The following is a 20512-nucleotide window of genomic DNA, read 5'->3' as shown; positions in this document are numbered from 1 at the left end:
AATAAATAAGTAAAATCTTTAAAAAAACAAACAACAACAAAAAAATGATGCTAATCCCTAAACTTATCACCGTGCACGGACACGTACCACTCTCGGGTTTTTATAGTCCTGCTTAGGTGATAAGGATGGATCCCAAAAATGTAGCAAGGCATGGCTACCGGTGAAGAGGGAGGGCATGGCTCTTGGAGTCAGAGTGGGGTTTCTGGCCATTGTCCGTCAGTGTGGACTTTCAGAGCCCACCGTAAATGATGGGCAGTGAGCAGACATGAGAGGAAAGCTCAAAGGGAAAGAGAGCTGGTCCCTTGGGAGGAGAAGCTTTGCTGCTGAGGGAAGGAAAGGAAGCAGAGGAGGGAGACGGCGGGCGGCTAGTGTGAAGGCGTGACATGCTTCCCTTCCCCACAGATGGTCGCCAGTTCCCTCCAGTCAGCCTGGAAACACCCCTCGGAGAACAGTCCTTTATTTCTTCTACAGGATCAGTGAGGAAGGAATTACATGATTCAGGAGTTTAAGTTCAATTTGAAATTCTGAAATTCTCATTTTAATTTTCAAGTCCTGTGTTTTGAAGACGGGAGCCCGGACACCTGAGGGAGCAGCCGGTGTCCACTGAGGGCCGTATGTGTAACAGAGAAAAGCATAGTACGGAGGGATGTCAGGATTTCTCAAAACTCAGAGTTAGAATATAGCATACAGTCACCGTGACTTGTCCTGTTAAATATTTTTGCAGTGTATTTCCGTGTACGTCTGAATCCTCATTTGCTTCTGTTAGGCCCCCTCTCTAGTCTAGACTCTAAACTCCTAGGGGACAGATAGTTCAGTTCTTTCTGGATCCCCCCCCCCCCCCACCTGGCTCAGCCCTGGGTCAGTAGATGCTTAATCACTGTTCGATGTGTGAACTGACCATGACATCTCTATGAGATTCTGGAGACTTATGGGACCTCCAGGACATGTTTATGTCTGCATTCAAAGTCTGCCTTCAAAGACCTTGAGTTTCTGGTTCATCGTCTAAGGAGTATTTTCATACTTACTTATTATTTTATTTAACTATTCTCTAGAAATAAATGGGATGACCTCACCAAAAGAATAATTATTAAATTAATAATTTTACATATCTGGGTGGGGTTTTTTTTTAATCATTTTTTTTTCTCCTCTCTCTTTTAAAGGAATCCTTTGCTGAACACCTGGGCTATTCCAATGGGGTCATCAATGGGTAAATGTTAAAATTTATCTTTCTTCCAAAGAACTGTTGGTCATACCAAAACTTTTCACACCCCAGTGTTTCCTATCACACACTGCCAGCCTTCTGCGCCCACCACTCTCCTCAGCATCGGAGTTGTTAACCGAAGTGGTATTAGCCCTCTCTTACCTCACTGGCATTAATTTCTGCATGCTTTGATCAAGTCACTATTCAAAGAACATGGATCTCATTTAATAGAATTAATAATAACCTCGTGTCCTAAAAATGAGGTGGAAACTTCAAAGAGTTTTACTCACAACCAGTAGTGTAGCTTGGGCCAAAAGTCCATGGATGGTATTGAATTTCAAGTTGACATTTAACATGGGCGTGGTTGAGGGGAAAGGTCTTACCCACCCTACCTAAGTGTGATTTTACGTTCATCAAAGTATGGTCCATATAGGAAATGGGTTTTTTTGTGAGCAGTGGCCATCCTTACAACAACAATGGAAAAGATGTTTGCATTCACAGAAAGGCTCTGTTTTGTACCTGGGACATTGATTATTAGGATGTGGGGGCCACACTTGGATTCCAAGGGCGGACAGTGTCACTGGGCGAAGAACTAGGACTTGGGACCCATCTAGAACCAGAGCCACGAGGCTGTCCTGCTCCTGCTTGCTTCCCTCTCTTCGGGGTCCTGTGGTCACGCCTGGTGCTGTGAGATTGGCCGGGGTTGCATAGTAGCACTACAGCCCCGGAGCAGGGGACAGAGGTAGGGAAGACACGCACGTGAGAATGTGTGCGTTAGAGACGGCGCATGCTACCAGCAGCTGCTCACGACCCGTTTTGGTGTTGTCAAGTGAGTGCGCTGATGAGTTTTCCCAGCCATAGCCACCCGACAATTAAGTTTTAATAATTTATCACATCCCTGTTGACAAAGGAGAGGAGTTTATTATGAAGGAGAAAAGGCCCTGCTTTAGCTCCTTGACACTCTGACAGCAGGCACCACACCCACCATCCCCTTTGTGATTTGAATTTCTGCATAACCCAGACCTCATGTCCCCTCCCCAGTCCATTTGTACAGTGTACATGGTGACATATGGAGGTGGCAGATCGCACCACTGCCCTGTTTCAGACCCTCCATTGGCTTTCTGTTGCACTTAAAGCTAACACACTCAGTGTGGCTTAAAGAGTTCTCTGGCATCTGTCTCCCCCGATCCCGCACACCCACTGCCTCTCTGCCCCCATCTTCAGAATACCCCTGTTGCTTATGTTCAGTTCCTCAGACTCTCCAGCCTCTTTTACGCTACAGGGCCTTTGCACATACTCTCCCCACTTCCTGGAATCTCCTCCTCTTCCAAGCCCCCATTCTTTAGCCAGCTGTCTTGTTCATTGTTTGAGGATTTTGCTCAATTGTTCTCTCTTCATCAAGGTCACCTGCATCAAGGGCTGGGAAATTTTTTTCCCTAAAGGGCCAGATCTCAAATATTTTTGCCTTTGTGGGTCAAAAGGTCTGTGCCCCAGCTTTGCCATTGTGTGGCATGAAAGCCACCACATAGACAAAACAGAAATGAGTGAGCCTGGCTACGCGCCAGTCAAACTCTATTTACGAAAACAGGCAGCGGGCCAGGCCCTAAATTTGCCAAACCCTGCTCTGATTTAAAGATGTCCTGTGTTGCTATGTGTCGTCTCATGGCAACTTGTTATTTTTCTCTTTAGTGCTCATCACAATTTGCAATTAGCCATTTGGAAGGCAGGGTTCTGTTTTCTCATCCCTATACACGTGCCTGGAATTGTGCCCAGCAGGTTGTAGTAGATGCTCAAGAAATATTTGGACACATCTTAAGTGCCCTAAATTAGTAACTTTATGAGCTTACCAAGTAGCAATTTAAGGAAATTTAACAGATTCACGACTATGTGTGTGCATAAGAGAGAAAGAGAGAGAGAGAATGAAGAGAGGGGGAGAGAGAGACAGAGAGTGAAAGTATTAGGAACATGAAAGGATTTCCTTCTCTTTGCAGAATCTGTCCCCATATGTAGCATCTGGAATGTACTCTTTGTGGGTTTTGTAGAGAAGTGTTTCCTTCTTCCATGCCCTGCCCCCATCACTCTGGGGTGGCTGTCCACACATTCATTCAGGCTATCCTGGATCCTTGGAGAAGACAGCAGTAACACCGTCTTCCGGTTTTGCCTTTTTGGGTTCAGGGCCGAGCTGTATCGGGCCTCAGGAAAGTTTGAGCTGCTTGATCGCATTCTGCCAAAACTGAGAGCAACTAATCACCGCGTGCTGCTTTTCTGCCAGATGACGTCCCTCATGACCATCATGGAGGATTACTTTGCTTTTCGGAACTTCCTGTACCTTCGCCTTGATGGTGAGTCCCAAAGGGATCAGGCTGGGAAGCCAAGCCATGGGGCGTGTGGGGTGGGGGTACTTAGGTCCAGCCCCAGCCAGCAGGAGGAGGGAAGTTGTTGGAGAGTTAACTAGCAGGGTGAGGGGCAGCTTTGCCAGATAGCGTTTTTTATATCCTCCAGCTTAAAATAAGCCGAAATCACTGGTACAGCTGTTTGCCTCCCCCTCCCCCCAACCCCGGACAAGCCAGCGCAAGTGGACTTGGAGGCACTGATAAGTGCCACGATTAAACTCAATGAAACTAAGTTAAAATTTAAAAGCCCTCTCTGCTTTTGGGATGGTGGGTTAGCTACGCACCCTCCCAAATGTTCTGATGAGCCCTGAGCTTTTTTTGTTGAGGCTTATTTTAAAGGGATGAAGGCTGTTTCTCCTCTCTTTGGTAACACTGTAATTATTCATTTAGGATGATACTGAATTATCGCTAAAGCTTCTTTCTTCTCCTAAGTAGAACATATCTCCATGCTGCATTAAGAGATGGGGCCCCATTGTGTCCTGGATTTTATACAACTATGTGAAGTAGTTGCTTGATTTGCCTGGTATTTCACTTTTTGGAAAATCAGTAAGAAAATATGAATGGGGGGGGCGCTCAGTTGGTTCAGCATCTGCCTTTGGCTCAGGTCATGATCTCGAAGTCCCAGGATCGAGCCCCACATCGGGCTCCCTGCTCAGCGGGGAGCCGGCTTCTCCCTCTCCCTCTGCTGTTCCCCTGCTCTCCCTCTCTCTCTCAAGTGAGTAAGATTGTAAAAAAAAGATATGAGTGGAAGGAAACATGTATTTAAAGATACTTATTTCCAAAAGTACTGTATGATTTGGATACCAGCCCTAATATTTTTGAGGCTGAAAGATACCAAATTTCCCATGTTGTGGCAAGGGGATAACACTTTCAAAGAGCAGTGTGTGGGAATAAGAGCAGATTTACAGCCAGGACCCTATGGAGTCCCTTGCACACAGAATAGTAACGGTGTTACTACTGTCTGTTTTTATCTGATGCAGTCTTCAAGTTATGGCTACATGGGAAATTAGAAGTTTATGTTCCTTTAAAAGGTTTTGTTTTGGGCGCCCAGGTGGCTCAGTCGGGGAAGCCGCTGACTTCTGGTCTAAGCTCGGGTCTTGATCTCAGTGCCGTGAGTTTGAGCCCCTTGTTTGGCTTTGCACTGGGCGTGGAGCCTCCTTTAAAAAAAAAAAAAAAGAAAACTAAAAACAAAACCAAAAATAAATAAATAAAAGGTTTTGTTTTACGTTCAGTCCAACATTCTGTCCCGCTGGTTGCCACTAATTAGATAGAACTGGACACACACCAACCTCAGACTTGCCCTTCTCTTTTATTTTTATTTTTAATATTTATATTTATATATTTAACTATATAATGTTATTTAATTTGTATATTTATATATTATATTATATATAAATATATTAATTATATATTTATATGTATTTATATTTATGTATTTTTTATATTTATTTTTATTTTTTTATATTTTATCTTTTAAGTGAATTCTCTTTATGGCATGGGGGTATGGCTGCCTCCTAGGGTATTATTAAATTTTGAACTAATTATACTTCAGACAGACTTGATTTTGAAAAACCTTTTTACCTCTCCCCTCTGAAGTCACTGCAGAGAGATTCATGGCTGAGTCAATGTTCCTTCTTGATTTCGTGACACAGTTCTGCCATCCGCAGTCTGTCTCTTTTGGCAAATCTCCCGCACTGCGTCTTGTCCTTTGTCCTTTGACCTGATTCTCCCATCCCTTCTCCGGGAGGGGCAAGGTCAGCACCCCTCCGAAGGGCAAGCCCGCCTTCCCAGCTGCCCAGGTGAGGGGCATGCTGGCGTCCCGCTTCGCTGCTGTTTCACTGTGTGGCTTTTCATGTAGCCTCTCCCCTCTTGGAGGATTGCAGCCTTGGAGTATTCGAGTCTGGGAAGCTGGCAAGAAGTGCTTTCCTTGAAACAAATCTGTCGTGTTTTCCTGCCAGCTTGAGAGAGTGTCCTTTACAGGTTGCTGTTGCTGGCGGACCCGAATCCATTGTTTACTAATAATAGTCATAAAAGGTAACGTTGATGGGATGCCTGCTGCATGTGGGCTACCGAGCAGGGCGCTTCATGTGCGTTACTGATTTAATGTACTCAGCAAACAAGCTACTTTTGCCCCCTTTTACCAAGGTATGAATAGGATCCCCATTTCACAGATGGGAAAACAAAGGCTTAGAGACACGCGTAAGTTAGAGACACGCGCAAACTTAACGCATGACGCAAGTGGCGAAGCCAGGTTCTAACCTCGGTCTCTCGGATGCCAGCTTAGTTCAGAATCCGTTTCAGCAGACCAGGGAGCCACGTCCCCTCTCCGGGCATGCAGGCTGCTGTCCTGGTGGCGGCATTTCAAGAATGATTTCGAGCTTACTCAGAATTTTTAAAAAAATGATGAATTGAAACGAGGTACGAGCTGAATGGAACCGCTGTGTTCCTGTCATCAGGGCCCTCACCATGAGGCTGGAGGAGACAACAGGTAGACAAGCTTCGTAACAAAATGTTACCGGTGGAGTTGAGAACACAGGACAGGCTCGGCCATAAGAAGTAGCAGCCCTTTGTGGAGGCGCTGGAGAGAATCAGTCTCCACACTCACAGGTGCCCCAGCCTCCAACCACCTGCCTCTTCCCCGTTGGCTAAAATGACTTCAGATTCCCATTGCTGAATTTGAGGTCTCAGATTTTTTACCTCGGGGTGGGGGGCGGAAATCACTCAATGACAGCTAAACGGATTTTTCCCCCCTGCAAAGATTATGGTTGCGTGAACAGATTTGGCCACACCGTCCCGTTATAGTCTTTGTTTTCCCTGGAAAAGATTTTTGAGTGAGACCAAGTGGTGCAGCTACATCCCAGAAGACGAAATTTCCCCAAAGCAGCTGAAACTAAGTTAAAATTAGTAATCATGAAAGCCTGGCAGTGTGTTCCTTCTGGCACATTCTGCAACTTTCAGCACAATCGCACTTGCTATTAGTTGTGTTCTTGATTACGTTCTACCTCAGAAGTCTAACAAAGCGTGGGACTGACGCTCCCACTGAGCGTGTGAGGTCATGTGCCACGTGCAAGGAGCATTTATTTGCTCTGGGGGTAAACCGACAGCACTTTGAGTGGCCCTGAGGTGCTCTCCCCAAGATTGCTGACGATGAGCAAAGATCTTGACTTGGGGAACCTGTGACTGTTGAGAATGGTAACCCAGCAAATTCTGAACCTCGTCATTAGAAAGGTCTTCGTTTTTTGCATGAAGAGTAATTTAATCATAGATTTTTCATCACGTTCCCAGCTGCTTAGCATGAATCCATACCAGACACACGGTTGGTCTCTGCTTGAGTTATCTGGTGGAGGAGGACCCAAAAAACTCCTTTGACCAAGTCCTTTTGGTGTTTCTTTTGTTTTCCAGTGCTTTATTTTGACTTTAGGGTTATTTTCATCCCCAGGAGGCATATCCCCGAGCCCCTTTAGTTTATAGCTTAATGCATGTGGCCGGTAGCCAATTGGTTTTCAGTGGATTTAAAACCAAACTTGTAACCTCACTGTACCCTGCTGTCCCGAAATGGACGTCCTTGTCTCTGGAAACTCCTTCCCTTCCCTTTGGAAACGTTTTTGCCGTTGCCGTTGTTTCTGTGACTTTCCCTCTAGCTTAAGGCGGAGGTAAATCATGTGAGCGGTGACTGCACGTGAGTCATTTTGTTTTAATGATTGCACCTGGAAAGACAACAGCAGCAAGCCGGCTTCACGACACCACAGAGCTCGTCTGCCATTAGGATCGCGAACAAACAGGTCACTGTGGTCTCAGAAAGCCAACTCTGAAATGAAGAGAGGGAAAAAAAAAAAAAAAAGAGCTCCACAGAGTGGAGACCTCACTCAGCACATTTCGTGCCCTCCCCCCCACCCCTGCCGCCAAAATAGTCTAAACTCTGCTGTTTCTCCCCGCAGGATTTGACCAGGTGGGTCAACTGGAAATCTCATTTAGAAAGCAAAATGAGCTCTCCAGAACGCTGCTTTGTTTAATGAGGAGAACCCCCAAAGCTCCTTGGTCCTAATCCCCATTTGCTATATATGGGGAATTGGGCTCTTTTTTTTCTTTCCCCTCCTCCTCAGGAGGGTACTTAGCATTTTTATTCACAGGAAGAAGAGCTCTCCCTCTCCCTCCCCCCCAACCCTTCCCCTCCCGTGTTTGGGTATTTGACCCTCAGGGTACCATGATTTCCTAAACTGTCCTCACCTAAATGTTTTGATCCTCTGAAATAAATTGCTCTTGTGTTTTTATCTTTAAAACAAGAACACCACGTAGAAATAATATTTGTATAGCAGATGTTTGGGAACTAGCCTGAGATACGCATATCTGCTTCCCAACAGCCTAAAGCTTTCCTCAAAACTCTGCAGCAGTGCTCCCCCCCACCCCCTGCCACCCCAGAAGACATTACAACACAGGTGGCTGAGTGGCTAATTTGGGAGGCGGGTATGGGGACATCAGGCCCTGCACCTGATCGCCCTGCTCTGGGGTCTGGTGCTCTCCGCTTACCCTCCCACCCCGCCCCCCATTGTGGAGTCCTTTCAGGCCCCCTGGGTTATATGCCACCACGGGGCTGGGCCGCAGGTCTGCACCCTGTGAACTCAGCAGAGCAGAATGTGCCGGTGCGAAGCAGCCTGAAGAGCTTCCATGTATGTGTACTGGTATGCATGGGTTATTGTGGCTTCAGGTTTTGCTAATCGGGATAAAAATATTCCTTTCAGGTTTTGTGTTTTTTTTTCCCAGCCAGATCACGCTCAGGAGCAATCCAAACGGTAAAACACAGTGGAAATCGGTTTCCCTTTTTTTCCCACCCTCTTGGCATCAACAAGTTCTCCCTCTAAATGCCTGTTGGTCAAATTGCCTTAAACCAGTACAATAATGTTCGTAGGGGTGTGTGTGTGTGTGTGTTGGTAGGTGGGCTTTTAAAAATTATTTGATGTTTTAAAGCACAGAAATCTAGAAAATGTTTTCGTTAAGTTTTAGGTTAATGTGAGAATGTTCTGGAATTTGTGGAGTTACAAAGATACCCAGTCCTCAGTATTTAAACCCAGCATTTTGAAACAATGGGTAGTAGACAGTGTTCCTTCTTGATTTGAGAAAAGTCTCTCTCTCTTTCTCTCTTAATTGCAAAATGTCTGAAGTTCCTTTCAAAAAGTAAAAAAAGAAAAAAAGAAAAAAAAAAACCCTCAGGGGATTACCTCACTAATGCCAGCAGGCATCTGTTTCTCCAGGAGGCCAGCCAATCTCTCTAGCTTGGTGCCATTTTCGGGTGGGAGTTCACTGGCAAATTTACTTTTCTTCTACCCCCAGGCACCACCAAGTCTGAGGACCGCGCTGCGTTGCTGAAGAAATTCAATGAGCCCGGGTCCCAGTATTTCATCTTCCTGCTGAGCACCCGAGCGGGCGGCCTGGGCTTGAACCTGCAAGCCGCGGATACCGTGGTCATCTTCGACAGCGACTGGAATCCTCACCAGGTCTGTCTGTCTCTGACGCCGGTGCCCCGTGTCCCTCCTGGAACTACAGGGGCTGAAAGACTAGCGGCGTCATCGTTCGCATGTGTGGGGAAGAACGGATTTCTAAAGGAGCCGTCGCTCCAGAGGGGAGACGGCCGTGCACATCAGGACCGCTGTTCGCTTGCCTCCCTCGGGGGGTAGGCAGTGAGACGTCGTCCACATGCCTTCGATGTGCCTTTGAAAAGCTCCAGTGTGGGGTCCAGAAACTCCGTTTCTGCTCCATTTTCAGCCCATCTCCTGGGATGGATGTTTGGGTACAGGATAAATCACTACAGCTCTGAAGCAAAAGCAGCAACAACTCACATTTATTAGACCCAACTCTGTGCCAGCCTCTTTATGGGCATTGGTTCAGTCCGTTTTCCCAATACTGTAAGGTTGTTGATGTCACTAAATGCACCTTTCCGGGTAAGGAAAGGAGTTTCCAGAAGCCATAAGTTGCTGAGGGTCAAACAATTAGTATATTTGTATACAATTAGTCGTTTTTCTTTTAGTCTGTGTGTTTTGTTTAAAATCGCCATCAAAGACTGTCCCACGGAGCATCTACTACCGAGTTCTTTGAGCCAGGTCAATATACGTGTCAATTTACTCCTTTTTAGAGGCTGCTTTGATGGTTGAAAACGCCCCAGAGAATGGGTCTCTTGTGGCTCTCCTGGGGTTGCCTCCGTGACCTGTGGAGGTAGTGCACCTGCTCATGAGGAATCGGGTAGAATGATGTTCGTCGGGGTTTGATTCATTTTGGAGCACATACGAATTCAAAACAGTAGACGGGAAAACCGCAGCTCTCCCGTAGGAATGGGAGGCGTACGTCAGTTTCACCTGGGCTGCGGCCTGCGCCTCCGTTTCCTCCACCTGCAAACACGCCGAGCGGTCGTCTCACTGGGTCACAGTGCAGACTAGGACGAAAAGGCTCACGGTATCATTTGGAGCAGGGAATGGTCATGGGATGCACAGAACCATGAGAGAGCTTTTTAAAAATGCACGCACGCCTGCTTCCCATTCCCTGCCACCCCACGCCCCATTTTGCAGGCACTTCCCAGACTTGTGGAGACATTGAAAAAGCTCCCCAGAGATTCTGCGTCATTTCTCTCCTAGCTGAGGGCCACTGATTTCAGAGCCGTGATTCTGAGCCTTGGGGAGGCCACGGTCACTGAACCCCTGCAGTGCCCCGCAGCCGTTCTACATGAGCGCAGCAAAGAACGTTTCTCTGCAAACGTCCGGACCTTGGAAAGGGTTCGGGAGCCACCAGCGCAGAGTATATTAGTTCCAAGTCTTTGGGAAATATTTTTATATTTTTTATATATTGTTATAGCCCACGTTGCGTTCCCTGGGCACAGGTAGAATTCTTATTCCCGTGGCAGACCTGCAGTTTTTCTGTCCACTGTTGGGAACTCAGCGTCCGTCCCACATTTCGAGAGTGGCTGCAGGCCCATGGGCACTGAGGCTCGGCTGGGCATCCAGGGGAGGAGTATGTGATTCTTCTCCTCCCCAGGGAGTTCAGGGTGGTTTATATCACCCTACATCTGCTGCCTAAATCTTTCCTGAAGGGAAAAAAAAAATACTAGCTTGTCTCTAGGTGATTGGAGGGTTCGATGGATTTTGTCTTTGGAGGTAAATACATCTGTGGCTTCTCGGCTGACCACCTGCGTTGGCAGAGTGGATTCCAAGTGCCGGGGCATTCACTGCCTCTAGACATGCTGATCTACCAGGGAAAGGATGCTGGGCCGTCCGTGCCTGTCTCTGTTTCTCTCCCTCCACCCCTCTCTCTCCCTCTGTCTCTTCCTCTGTCTTCCCTCTTCCCCCTTCTGTTTCTCCTTCTCTCTCTGTCTCTTTGACTCCCCCCGCCTTTCTCCCCCATCTCTCTCTCTCTCTCTCTCTCTCTCACACACACACACACACCCCCCAGCTTACAACCCTTAACTAAAGGGGGAACTCCAGAACAATTCATTCATCTTTCCCTGTATTTGAACTAAACTTAGGCAACAAAACACACAGGACCTCAGACTTCCTCTGGTCTAATTTACTACAGGTTCCCGGCCCATGGACCATATATTTCTCCAAATACTTTTATCTGCCGTAGGTAGATTTCACTGCTACCTGATTTGGGGAACTGGGCTGAACATATTTTTCACGTCGTCACTTAAATGTGGCCATAAGTTTGGGCAGAACTTTTTTTTTTTTTTTTCATTTTCAGAAGTCATTGATCTTTGAGTGATATTGATTTTCCATATACAAGGTAAGGAACTAATTTTCATTAAGCAGCAAACTCCACTAGATGCTACAAGGCAGTTCGCAAATTTCGTACCTAGTTCTCGAAATACCTTCCACGTGAGGAAACCAGTCAGTAGCAACTTGTCCGTGTCTGTCTGGGTGTGAATCCTGGCTTTGGGCTCTTTCTACCCTGTACCCCTGCAGGAAGGTTGCATGGTCCCCAAGGTGAAAGTTGTGGAGCTGTTTTTGCCATGTTGGTTTCAGCTTGCATTGGAGGGGGGCTGGGGGGGAAGGCATTTGTGGTAATTCTTTGTCACATTGAGTCAAAATTAAGGCATATTGACCAAATCGTGGTTCTGTTTGACAGAAGTTGACAGACTGAAGATGAGAGAGGCATACAAGTCGCTGGCTGGGGGCTCTTGTTAGAAGCGAAGTTAGAACACACATGTGGCATTAGCAGTAAAGTCCTGCGGGATTACCGAGGCTCTCATTTCCAAACTGTGGATTGGAACCGTGGGTTGGTGCCCTTACTATTGGCCCATGGAGCTGGGGTTGAGTTGTTCAGACTGTTACCTGGGAGGCCCTCTTCTCAGACTAGGTCCTTGTCTTCAGGCACAATCACACCTGCTTAGTGTGATGAAGCGTCTGATCCCTAAGACCTCAGAAGTATTGAAGAATCCATCCAGTAACAGCACCACGTACAACCCCTCCCCATTTTGACTTAGAGACGCACAGGCTTACATTCTGTAAAGTGCTTCAGCCTAGAAACACTAATTTTTGCTGCTTTGCAAATAGATAAATGGCTTTATAGACACAACACACCACTGCCAGCCCCACAAAACAAAACCCAACAGAACCCCCTCATTGCGGCCAGCTGGCAGGGACTCACGAACTTAAGACCCCCTTTGTAGATGCCCCAGGCCCTCTGCTTCCTTGCCTGTCATAGTCTTCTGTCACCTGGATCTCAATATTTTTGTGATTTATCAGCATCTTCTGTGGTAGAGGTCAGCAAACTGAGACCTGGGGGCTTTTGTAAGACCTGTGAGCTGAGAATGGTTTTCCCCCATTTTTAAGTAGAAAAATGTAAAATGGGGAAAAAAGATGATGATCAGCTTTTTGGTAAGAACAGGTGCTGAGTGTTTGCTCTGGGCCCAGACAACCTAGAATATTTACTATTCATAGAAACGTAACTCTTGGGCCCGTTACAGAAGCAGTTCCCTGACCCCTGTTCCAAAAGATAATCCAAAGGTTGACAGCACACAACTGGCCATCTTGGTCGCTGCCTCACCGTGCTGGTGAGCGTGCATTGAGAGAGATGATTGAACCAAGGTCTTATAAATGATGTGTAGGGCTCTGCCTCCTCCCCCCCAACTTTGGATTTTACTTACCCACCTCACTTTCTCCTCTTTGGAAAAACATCTGATCTGGATGGGTGCTAGCTGCGTTCATGGGTCAGTTGTCTGATATCTGACATTATTCAGATATCTTCTGAGGAACAATTTTTGCCTCATTAGTCTTTTTTTTTTTTTAAAGATTTTATTTATTTATTTGACAGGCAGAGAGGCAGACAGAGACAGGAGGAAGCAGGCTCCCTGCTGAGCAGAGAGCCCGATGCAGGGTTCGATCCCAGGACCCTGAGATCATGACCCGAGCCGAAGGCAGAGGCTTTAACCCACTGAGCCACCCAGGAGCCCCGCCTCATTAGTCTTTTAATCATAGAGGTCCCTGCAGCAAAGACGGGGTGTCTCCTGGATGGATTTTGACCCGTTGTCACCTCTGCCCCATGCACGACCAGGAATGAGCTTAGAGCTGTGGAGTATCAGCTCTGTGTAAAATCGGGATGCGGGATACAATGGACAGACTTCTGGCCTGAAAATGTCAACAGGTCTAATGGGGGACACATGGAAATCACTCCTTAGCATGGGTGCAGAGACTGTCGCCTGGGCCAGAAGGAGTAACAGTGACGGACTGAGAAGGTTTTATTGTGTAGCATCAGAATCAGGTAACTTGGCCTCAGGTTTAGGGAAGGATTTTATTGAAAGATTTCATTAAAACCTTTTTCTTCTTCTAAGAATAATATATGTTTAAAGCAGAAAAAAAAGTTAAACCATTTGAACATAAAAGGAGGAGAATTTAATAGTAACTCTTCTCTCATTACTTAGAAATGTCAGTATCAATGGCACGTCCCCTCCTGCCTTTTCTTGGCCTGGGTCCTCAGGTACCTACTCATATGTAACTTGTAGTTTTTACTTATCATAGCTCTGTGTCATTAAATTTCTAGTTGATTTTGTATGGTACTATACAGTATATAGTATATGGTACTTAACATTACAAAGACGAATTATTTTAACCAATCTGTTATTGTTGATTTTTTATTTAATTCTGCTTTTCAAAAATTGTAAATAATACTTAACAGCGAGAGATATACCCTTGTAAATCTTGGTACATATCCATGATTATTCCCATAGGATAAGTTGCTGGAAGTACAATTTCGGGAATCAAGGACCATAACCAGTTTTCACACCTTTGATACACACTGCCAGATTTCTGCCCCCCAAAATGTGACCCATTTAGTATCACACTAGCAATCCTTTTCATTCCCCAAACTGAAGATTGCGTCTCTGGTGGGTTTAGATGCCAGGAGATCTGTCCCCTAAGCAACCCCTGTATGTGCAGTGCGTGCGTGCATGTGTGTGTGTGTGTATGTGAGTGTGTAATTCATGACTGTTTTTAAAATCTTCTTGAACACTTGAAACCAATGTCCATGATTTCTTGCAATTTAAGGTCACTTGTAGGTAATACCAGAGTCTAATTCTGATATCAAATGTATTGAGTTTTGTTTGTTTAGTTGTTTAGCTGGGGACTAACGCTGATGGTGAATGGAGCTCTGCGGAGCCCAGCTTCCCTCCGTTAGGGAGGAACGAGCAAAGAAAGCAGAGTCTTCGATCGTGCGGGTGGTGAAATAGCCTTTTCTCCCGTCGGGGGCAGGCTCCACTCATGGGCACGAGTGCCGCTCACGGCCTGTCCTTGTCCCGCACAGGATCTGCAAGCACAGGACCGAGCTCACCGCATCGGTCAGCAGAACGAGGTCCGGGTGCTGAGGCTGTGCACCGTGAACAGCGTGGAGGAAAAGATTCTCGCCGCCGCCAAGTACAAGCTGAACGTGGATCAGAAGGTGATCCAGGCGGGCATGTTCGATCAGAAGTCCTCGAGCCACGAGCGGAGGGCGTTTCTGCAGGCCATCCTGGAGCACGAGGAGGAAAATGAGGTATTACAGAAAGCCGAGTGCATGAGATCCGACGGTGACCTTCTGTCTCGGGAGGATTAAGAATGACCTCTTTGTTCTTTAAAGAATTTCCTGGGCTGGCGTTAATTAAAATGAATAAATTAGCTGCTATCTTCCATCCCAAGCCCAGAAAGCCTCTGAAAGTTATCCAAGCCAGGGCCTTGGCTTCCTCCCCAGAGATGCAACCCAGGCGTGGGGCTGGATCGTGTTATAAATGCTGCCCTCTGTAGGGCGCACGCAGAACGACAGGCCGGCCCCTAGGGCAGGAGGCTGGTGGGAACAAAACCAGCCCCTGAGACAAGACCCCTGGGGAGGAAGGGCCCCTCCTAGCCCTTTCTCTCTGCCATCCCCCCGGGCCCTCTGTTGTCTTTTGCCTTTGGATTAAGCACCTCCGTATGCCTGTAGGATGAGCCCTCACAACCACCTTAACCTATTTACTCCTACTTGGAAAGCACGACATTTACCTCCAATTCAGATTTTTCTGTAAAAGCCAATCAATGGCTAAGAAAATGACCAGTTTAAAAAAAAAAAAAGAAAGAAAGAAAGAAAGAAAAAGAAAAAGAACCTCTTTTTTTTTCCTTGGCAAGGCTGTTCAAAGAACACATTACTTATGTTTCTCTAAGGGGGGGGAGGTCTTCAGGTCATCACTTGTTTTTTGTTTTTTTGTTTGTTTTTTTTTTTTGATTGCCAGTTTGGGCAATTTTTTTTTTTAGATTTTATTTATTTATTAGAAAGAGAGAGAGCGCAGAAGCGGGAGGAGGGGCAGAGGAAGAGGGAGAAGCCAACTCCTCGCTGAGCCAGGAGCCCGAGCCCATGGTCCCAGGGGCTCGATCCCAGGACCCCGGGATCATGACCTGAGCTGAAGGCAGACGCTTAACCGACTGAGCCACCCAGGCGTCCCGCCAGTTTTATTAATTCCGTACTAAATTTTCAACCCAAGTGGCTTTGAAAGAGATTGAAGGACATAGTTCCAATGTAGTCTAGAAAACTGCGCAAAAATTCCAGCACCCATCCTTATCACAGGGTTGTCTTGGGAAGGACACGTTTGGTTTGATGTCCCCATATCTGTAAACTGAAGAGCAGGTTGACCTTACAGCGACCAGCGAAGCACTCTTCTCATTGCATATATTATATGCAGCTTGACTTTGCCTTCTGTAGGATATAGGTTTTTGAAATCTCCTATAAATTATAAGGCAAATTCTTTTAAAAGCCTCCTGTACTTTTTTTTTCCTGAAACAGAGTCTTAAATATGAAGTAGATTTTGATATTTAAATGAATCCTGAAATAAAGTTTTCCACACACTGAAGAGTTATGTATGCAATTTCATTAAAATAATGAAAAGTAGGTGTGCACATGCATTCCTGCCTTGACACACATTTTTAAAATTTCGATCTCGAATAGTTCACCACTCTGATTCTTGAAACTGAATATGTGATACAGGTTCGATTTCTTGAAATTAAGTATTTGGTACTAATTTAGAATCAGGTTTTCGGGTGATTTTGTTGTTGTTGTTGTTGTTATGGTTTACACACCTGGGAATGTAAAAGAAAGGGGGACATGCGATACATGCAGTCCCACAGCAGGTGTGGGCAGAGCTGACACTCAGCCCAAGGCCTCCACTGTGTTTTTGCTTCATTTGTTTTGTGAAGGCCTTGGGAAAACAGAAGCTGGCCTGGGTTAGATGGGGCGCAAGGTAGCCTGGAACTTTCTCTCCCTCCTAGGCTGCGGGGACATGTCAGTATCTCCCAGCCCTGGGGGCTGCTGGGGTGGGGGGCTGGAGTGGGATTGTTACGAGCAGTCTTGCTGGGGCTCCAGGCTCCTTCCAGGCTGTGAGTGTGTCAGACACGGTACCATTTTCTGGGTGGCCTTCGGGATGTGAAGATGTTTGGGGACACAGACAGACCGCAGTCAAGGCCTCTGGTACCAGATATTAAGGCCACTATCTGCCCGGTTGACAGGCGAGGAAGGACTAAGGCACAAAGAGTCCAGGAAAAGATTTCACCTGCTCCCCAGGCATTCCAGTCTCTGGGAAGATCAGGCCACTTTAAGCAGTCTTCTTGCCAGTTTACAAGAGAATCTTTTTTTCTTTTTTTAAGATTATATTTATTTGACAGGCAGAGATCATAAGTAGGCAGAGAGGCAGCAGAGAGAGAGGAAGGGAAGCAGGCTCCCCACTGAGCAGAGAGCCTGATGCGGGGCTCGATCCCAGGACCCTGAGACCATGACCTGAACTGAAGGCAGGCACCCCATAAGAGAATCTTTTCATCCTAATCATGGGGATGTCAGAGTCCTCTATTGTATAGACAATGAGTGGACAGTATGGGGTTCTGGGTATAGAGTGGGCAAAGCAGAGCACATTTTCACCAAAGGATTCGTTAATCAGATTCTTTGTATGGTAAAGTATCAGCCCCCTGCCAGCTAGTCTTTGTCAGATGAAATAGAATATTGAGACAAATTGACTTTAATCAGTCTAGAGATGAACTAGCATAGAAAGCTTTTTAGAAGTAATTATTAGCTTGAATCATTAGAGTTTTGTGTTATGGAAATGCATTCATTTCTAACACAGCACGTCAGACATTATCTTGGGAAGCGCCCGAGTTATCTCATTTAAGCCACTCGTACACTCACACTGTTTCTAGAACAAGGTGCCTCGTTATGAATGTATAATTTGGGAAATGGGATGTTTGAAGTTCTGGGTTTTCCTCCTTCCTCCTCCTGCTAATACACTGAAATTCTCCGTTCAATTTTTAACACGCTTAGCCAGCATATGATAAAAATAATTTTGGAAGGTAAGTTCTGCAGCTTCTGCCCAACTTTTAAAATCATGTTTTTCTTCAAGTATGGAAGTCATCACATTTCTAGGAAGCTGGAGAACTTGGTTTCTGAGGAATTTGCAGAGAGAGCATGTGCCTTGGTCTAACACAATCTAAAAAGGAAATGTTAGCCCTTGTGTACCTGCTTTCTTTGCTTAATTTAATTTTTTTTAATTAAAGATAGTTTGTGGGGGGGGGGGTTGTGATAGCTACTTTCTGAATTGTCCCATCCACAGCTTTAACCATTAGCATAAGAATTCCCACTGAAAGACACTGATGATACGTATCTTAAAGGCTCTGCATTTGACCTGTCTGTGTAATTTTAAGGTCTTGCTCTGTGCCTAGTCACAAACTATCAGCTATTTGTGGTTTTTGTAAGGCTTCAAAAATAAGCACTTACATGTAGATTGAGATTAATAGAAGTAAAAGAATTTATGTTAGGCACTTTCCCCTGTACATTTCCATACTTAAATGTTGCAACTTATCTTCAGAGTAAATGTCATACCCATTTTACAGATGAGGTCATTGAGGTGGGGAGGCGTTAAGTATCTTTGTTTTAAAAGTAACGGAATCAAGATCCATGCCCCCAAAACCCCGGGTTTTTCGTTGTGTACCATGTTTTCTTTACAAACAGATTTTTCTCAGGGAAGATGGTTTGAATGGCTTGCGAAATAAGGATGGCAAAGAACACACCCAGTGACCCTTGTCTTTGCTTTCTGGCTGTGGTCTGCAGGACAGACCCACGTGACTCCTTGGTACCTTGCCCCACTTGTCCAAGCTCTTCCTTAAAGCCTGCTAAGTCCTTGTGTTCTTGACCCCAGGAAGAAGATGAAGTGCCCGACGATGAGACCCTGAACCAAATGATTGCTCGACGAGAAGAAGAATTTGATCTCTTTATGGTAATGTCATAGGAACTCATGCCCCTTTCTCTGTTGACCCGAGGTGTCCGGGGCCGGCGTGCCCCAGTGGTATTTCATTTGTGAAGCCTGTGACTTCCCTTCAGTTCAGAGGCTGCAGACTGGCTGGGTTTAGCCTGCAGACATATTTTGTTTGGCCCACACAGGGTTTTTTTTTAAATTTCCAATTTGTTGCCAACATAAAAAGAATCCTGATTTCTGGCTTCTCTCGAAAAAGGAGAATAGGCAATACCAGGCCCACGTCTCTGTGTGGAAGCGCTTGGCCAGGGCTTAGTAGCAGCTGTGCCCTCTGGACAGGCCATGTGGTCCACAGCTTTGCCACAGATTCCTACCCGCCCCCCTCACCTGCTGCCCCCTTCCTGGCTCATTTCTAATTCCAAGCCAGCGTCTTCCGGGAAACCTGCCCGGCTTCCGTAGGTGGTCTGTAGCCATTCCCTTGCTGTCTCCCCACTGGGTCACAACAAACATGCCCCACGGCGACCCAACAACAGGGTCACGCCTCTTCTTAATGGTGATAGGAGCCTGCTGAAGGGAACGGTAACCTTCCAGAAGCATCTCAAGGTGCAGCTTTGATGTGTCACCTTTCAGTGAAAGAGTCAGTTCGATTTCACTGGTCTGGACAGGTAGAATAGAACCTTGACATTTGAGGGTTTAACATCCACAGTTTCAACCTCGATGATCTACCCTACGTAGGTAGTCACTGGTAATTGGCGGAAATCTGCATTCGGTTTGTGTTTATGGCCTGCCACAAGGTCAGGACGTGCAGAAGCAAGTCCCCTTGGCAAGCGAAGGAGGCCCTGAGGAGGGATGTTTTACTACATTCTCAGGGCATGTGGGTAACTATCTCTGCTTCCCCGACGCTCAGAACAGCTCGTGGCACGTAGTGCTTGCTTAACAAATACCAATTGAATGAATGGTGGCCTTTGCAAAATGTTAGGCCTTGAGACGATGTCAACGTGGATCAGGACATAGAAAAGTTGCCAGACCCCCTCCACTACCATCAATCATGCGGATCTTCCTGACATTTAGTTTGATGGCGGAATGAGAGGATAAATGTGAGCTGTAACGTGGAGCCCCCTCCCCAGTCTGAGTGCCCTCAGGTGTCAGACACGCAGTTTGCAGGAGTGAGGAGAGTGGAGGGGTAGGGGAGGGGGTGGCGGTGGTAACCTGGAGCTGCACTGTCTGAGGGGGACAGGGCCCCAAGCCCCACGGAGCCAGGAATTCCACATTGCCAAGAGAAGCTGGAAATCTAGGTTTTTCGTGTGTGATCGCTGGATTTCAAAATGTTTGAGGCTAAATTCAATTTTTTATTATGATCTAATACTGCATGCCAAACAAAACGGGACCCTGGGCCAGATATGACCCACAGGATTTGCGTTCTCTGTCTTCTTCGTGCAGACAGTCCGAGAAGGGAGTTCTAGCTGTGTGGAGGCTTACTTTTTTTTCTTTTTGGGGGGTGGATTTTGTAATTTTTGTCTAGGGAACAGTCATTGTGTCCGCACATAATGATTCAAGATAAAAAGACACTTAATTCTCTCTGAGGGAAGTTTTAGGTAGCCATGGGAATGATTCCCAACCTGGAATGTGTACTTTCCTCTCCTCTCCCCATGTACCATCCTCCCCGGGTTGGGCCATTTTAGATCAAAATGATGCAACAGGATCGTATAACAGCAGGGTCCATGTAGGGTGTTCCTAAAACCAAAATTTCTTTTTTTTTTTTTTTTTTTGAGATTTTATTTATTTGACAGAGACAGATCACAAGTAGGCAGAGAGGCAGGCAGAGAGAGAGGAGGAAGCAGGCTCCCAGCTGAGCAGAGAGCCCGATGCGGGGCTCGATCCCAGGACCCTGAGATCATGTCCTGAGCCGAAGGCACAGGCTTAACCCACTGAACCACGTAGGCACCCATAAAACCAAAATTTCTTAACTTAAACTGTTGGTCCCTCCCTTTATAGCCTGTTCTCTACTGAGGGACGTTAGAGATACACAGAGGAAGCAGATATTTTTTTCTATCCTTGAGGAACTTATTAAAACGTGAATTCCTGGGGAACATGGGGGCAAGAGGCCCATAGCTTCCCTGGCTGGTCACTGACTGGCAATAATTCAGCACAGCCCACAGCCTCGGATACGGGCCTCATTGTGTGTCATTACACAAATCAGAGCAG

At 46.3% G+C, this 20512-nt stretch overlaps 1 protein-coding gene across 4 annotated transcripts in view; it reads left to right on the top strand.

The window, feature by feature from the left end:
* LOC111153501 (SWI/SNF related, matrix associated, actin dependent regulator of chromatin, subfamily a, member 2) overlaps positions 1–20512 on the top strand; it is a 178109-nt gene that overhangs the window by 79045 nt on the left and 78552 nt on the right. For all 4 annotated transcript variants that reach the window (XM_022512561.1, XM_022512558.1, XM_022512559.1 and 1 more), the window contains exons 22-26: positions 1161–1207; positions 3377–3543; positions 8923–9086; positions 14374–14601; positions 18254–18331. In XM_022512561.1, the coding sequence (XP_022368269.1) occupies positions 1161–1207; positions 3377–3543; positions 8923–9086; positions 14374–14601; positions 18254–18331 (684 nt within the window). The remainder of the gene's footprint in view (positions 1–1160; positions 1208–3376; positions 3544–8922; positions 9087–14373; positions 14602–18253; positions 18332–20512) is intronic.

This window comes from Enhydra lutris, unplaced genomic scaffold, assembly GCF_002288905.1.
Source record: "Enhydra lutris kenyoni isolate GAN:26980312 unplaced genomic scaffold, ASM228890v2 scaffoldscaffold33, whole genome shotgun sequence".
NCBI classification, from domain to species: domain Eukaryota; kingdom Metazoa; phylum Chordata; class Mammalia; order Carnivora; family Mustelidae; genus Enhydra; species Enhydra lutris.
This window is presented reverse-complemented; position numbering and strand designations above follow the sequence as displayed.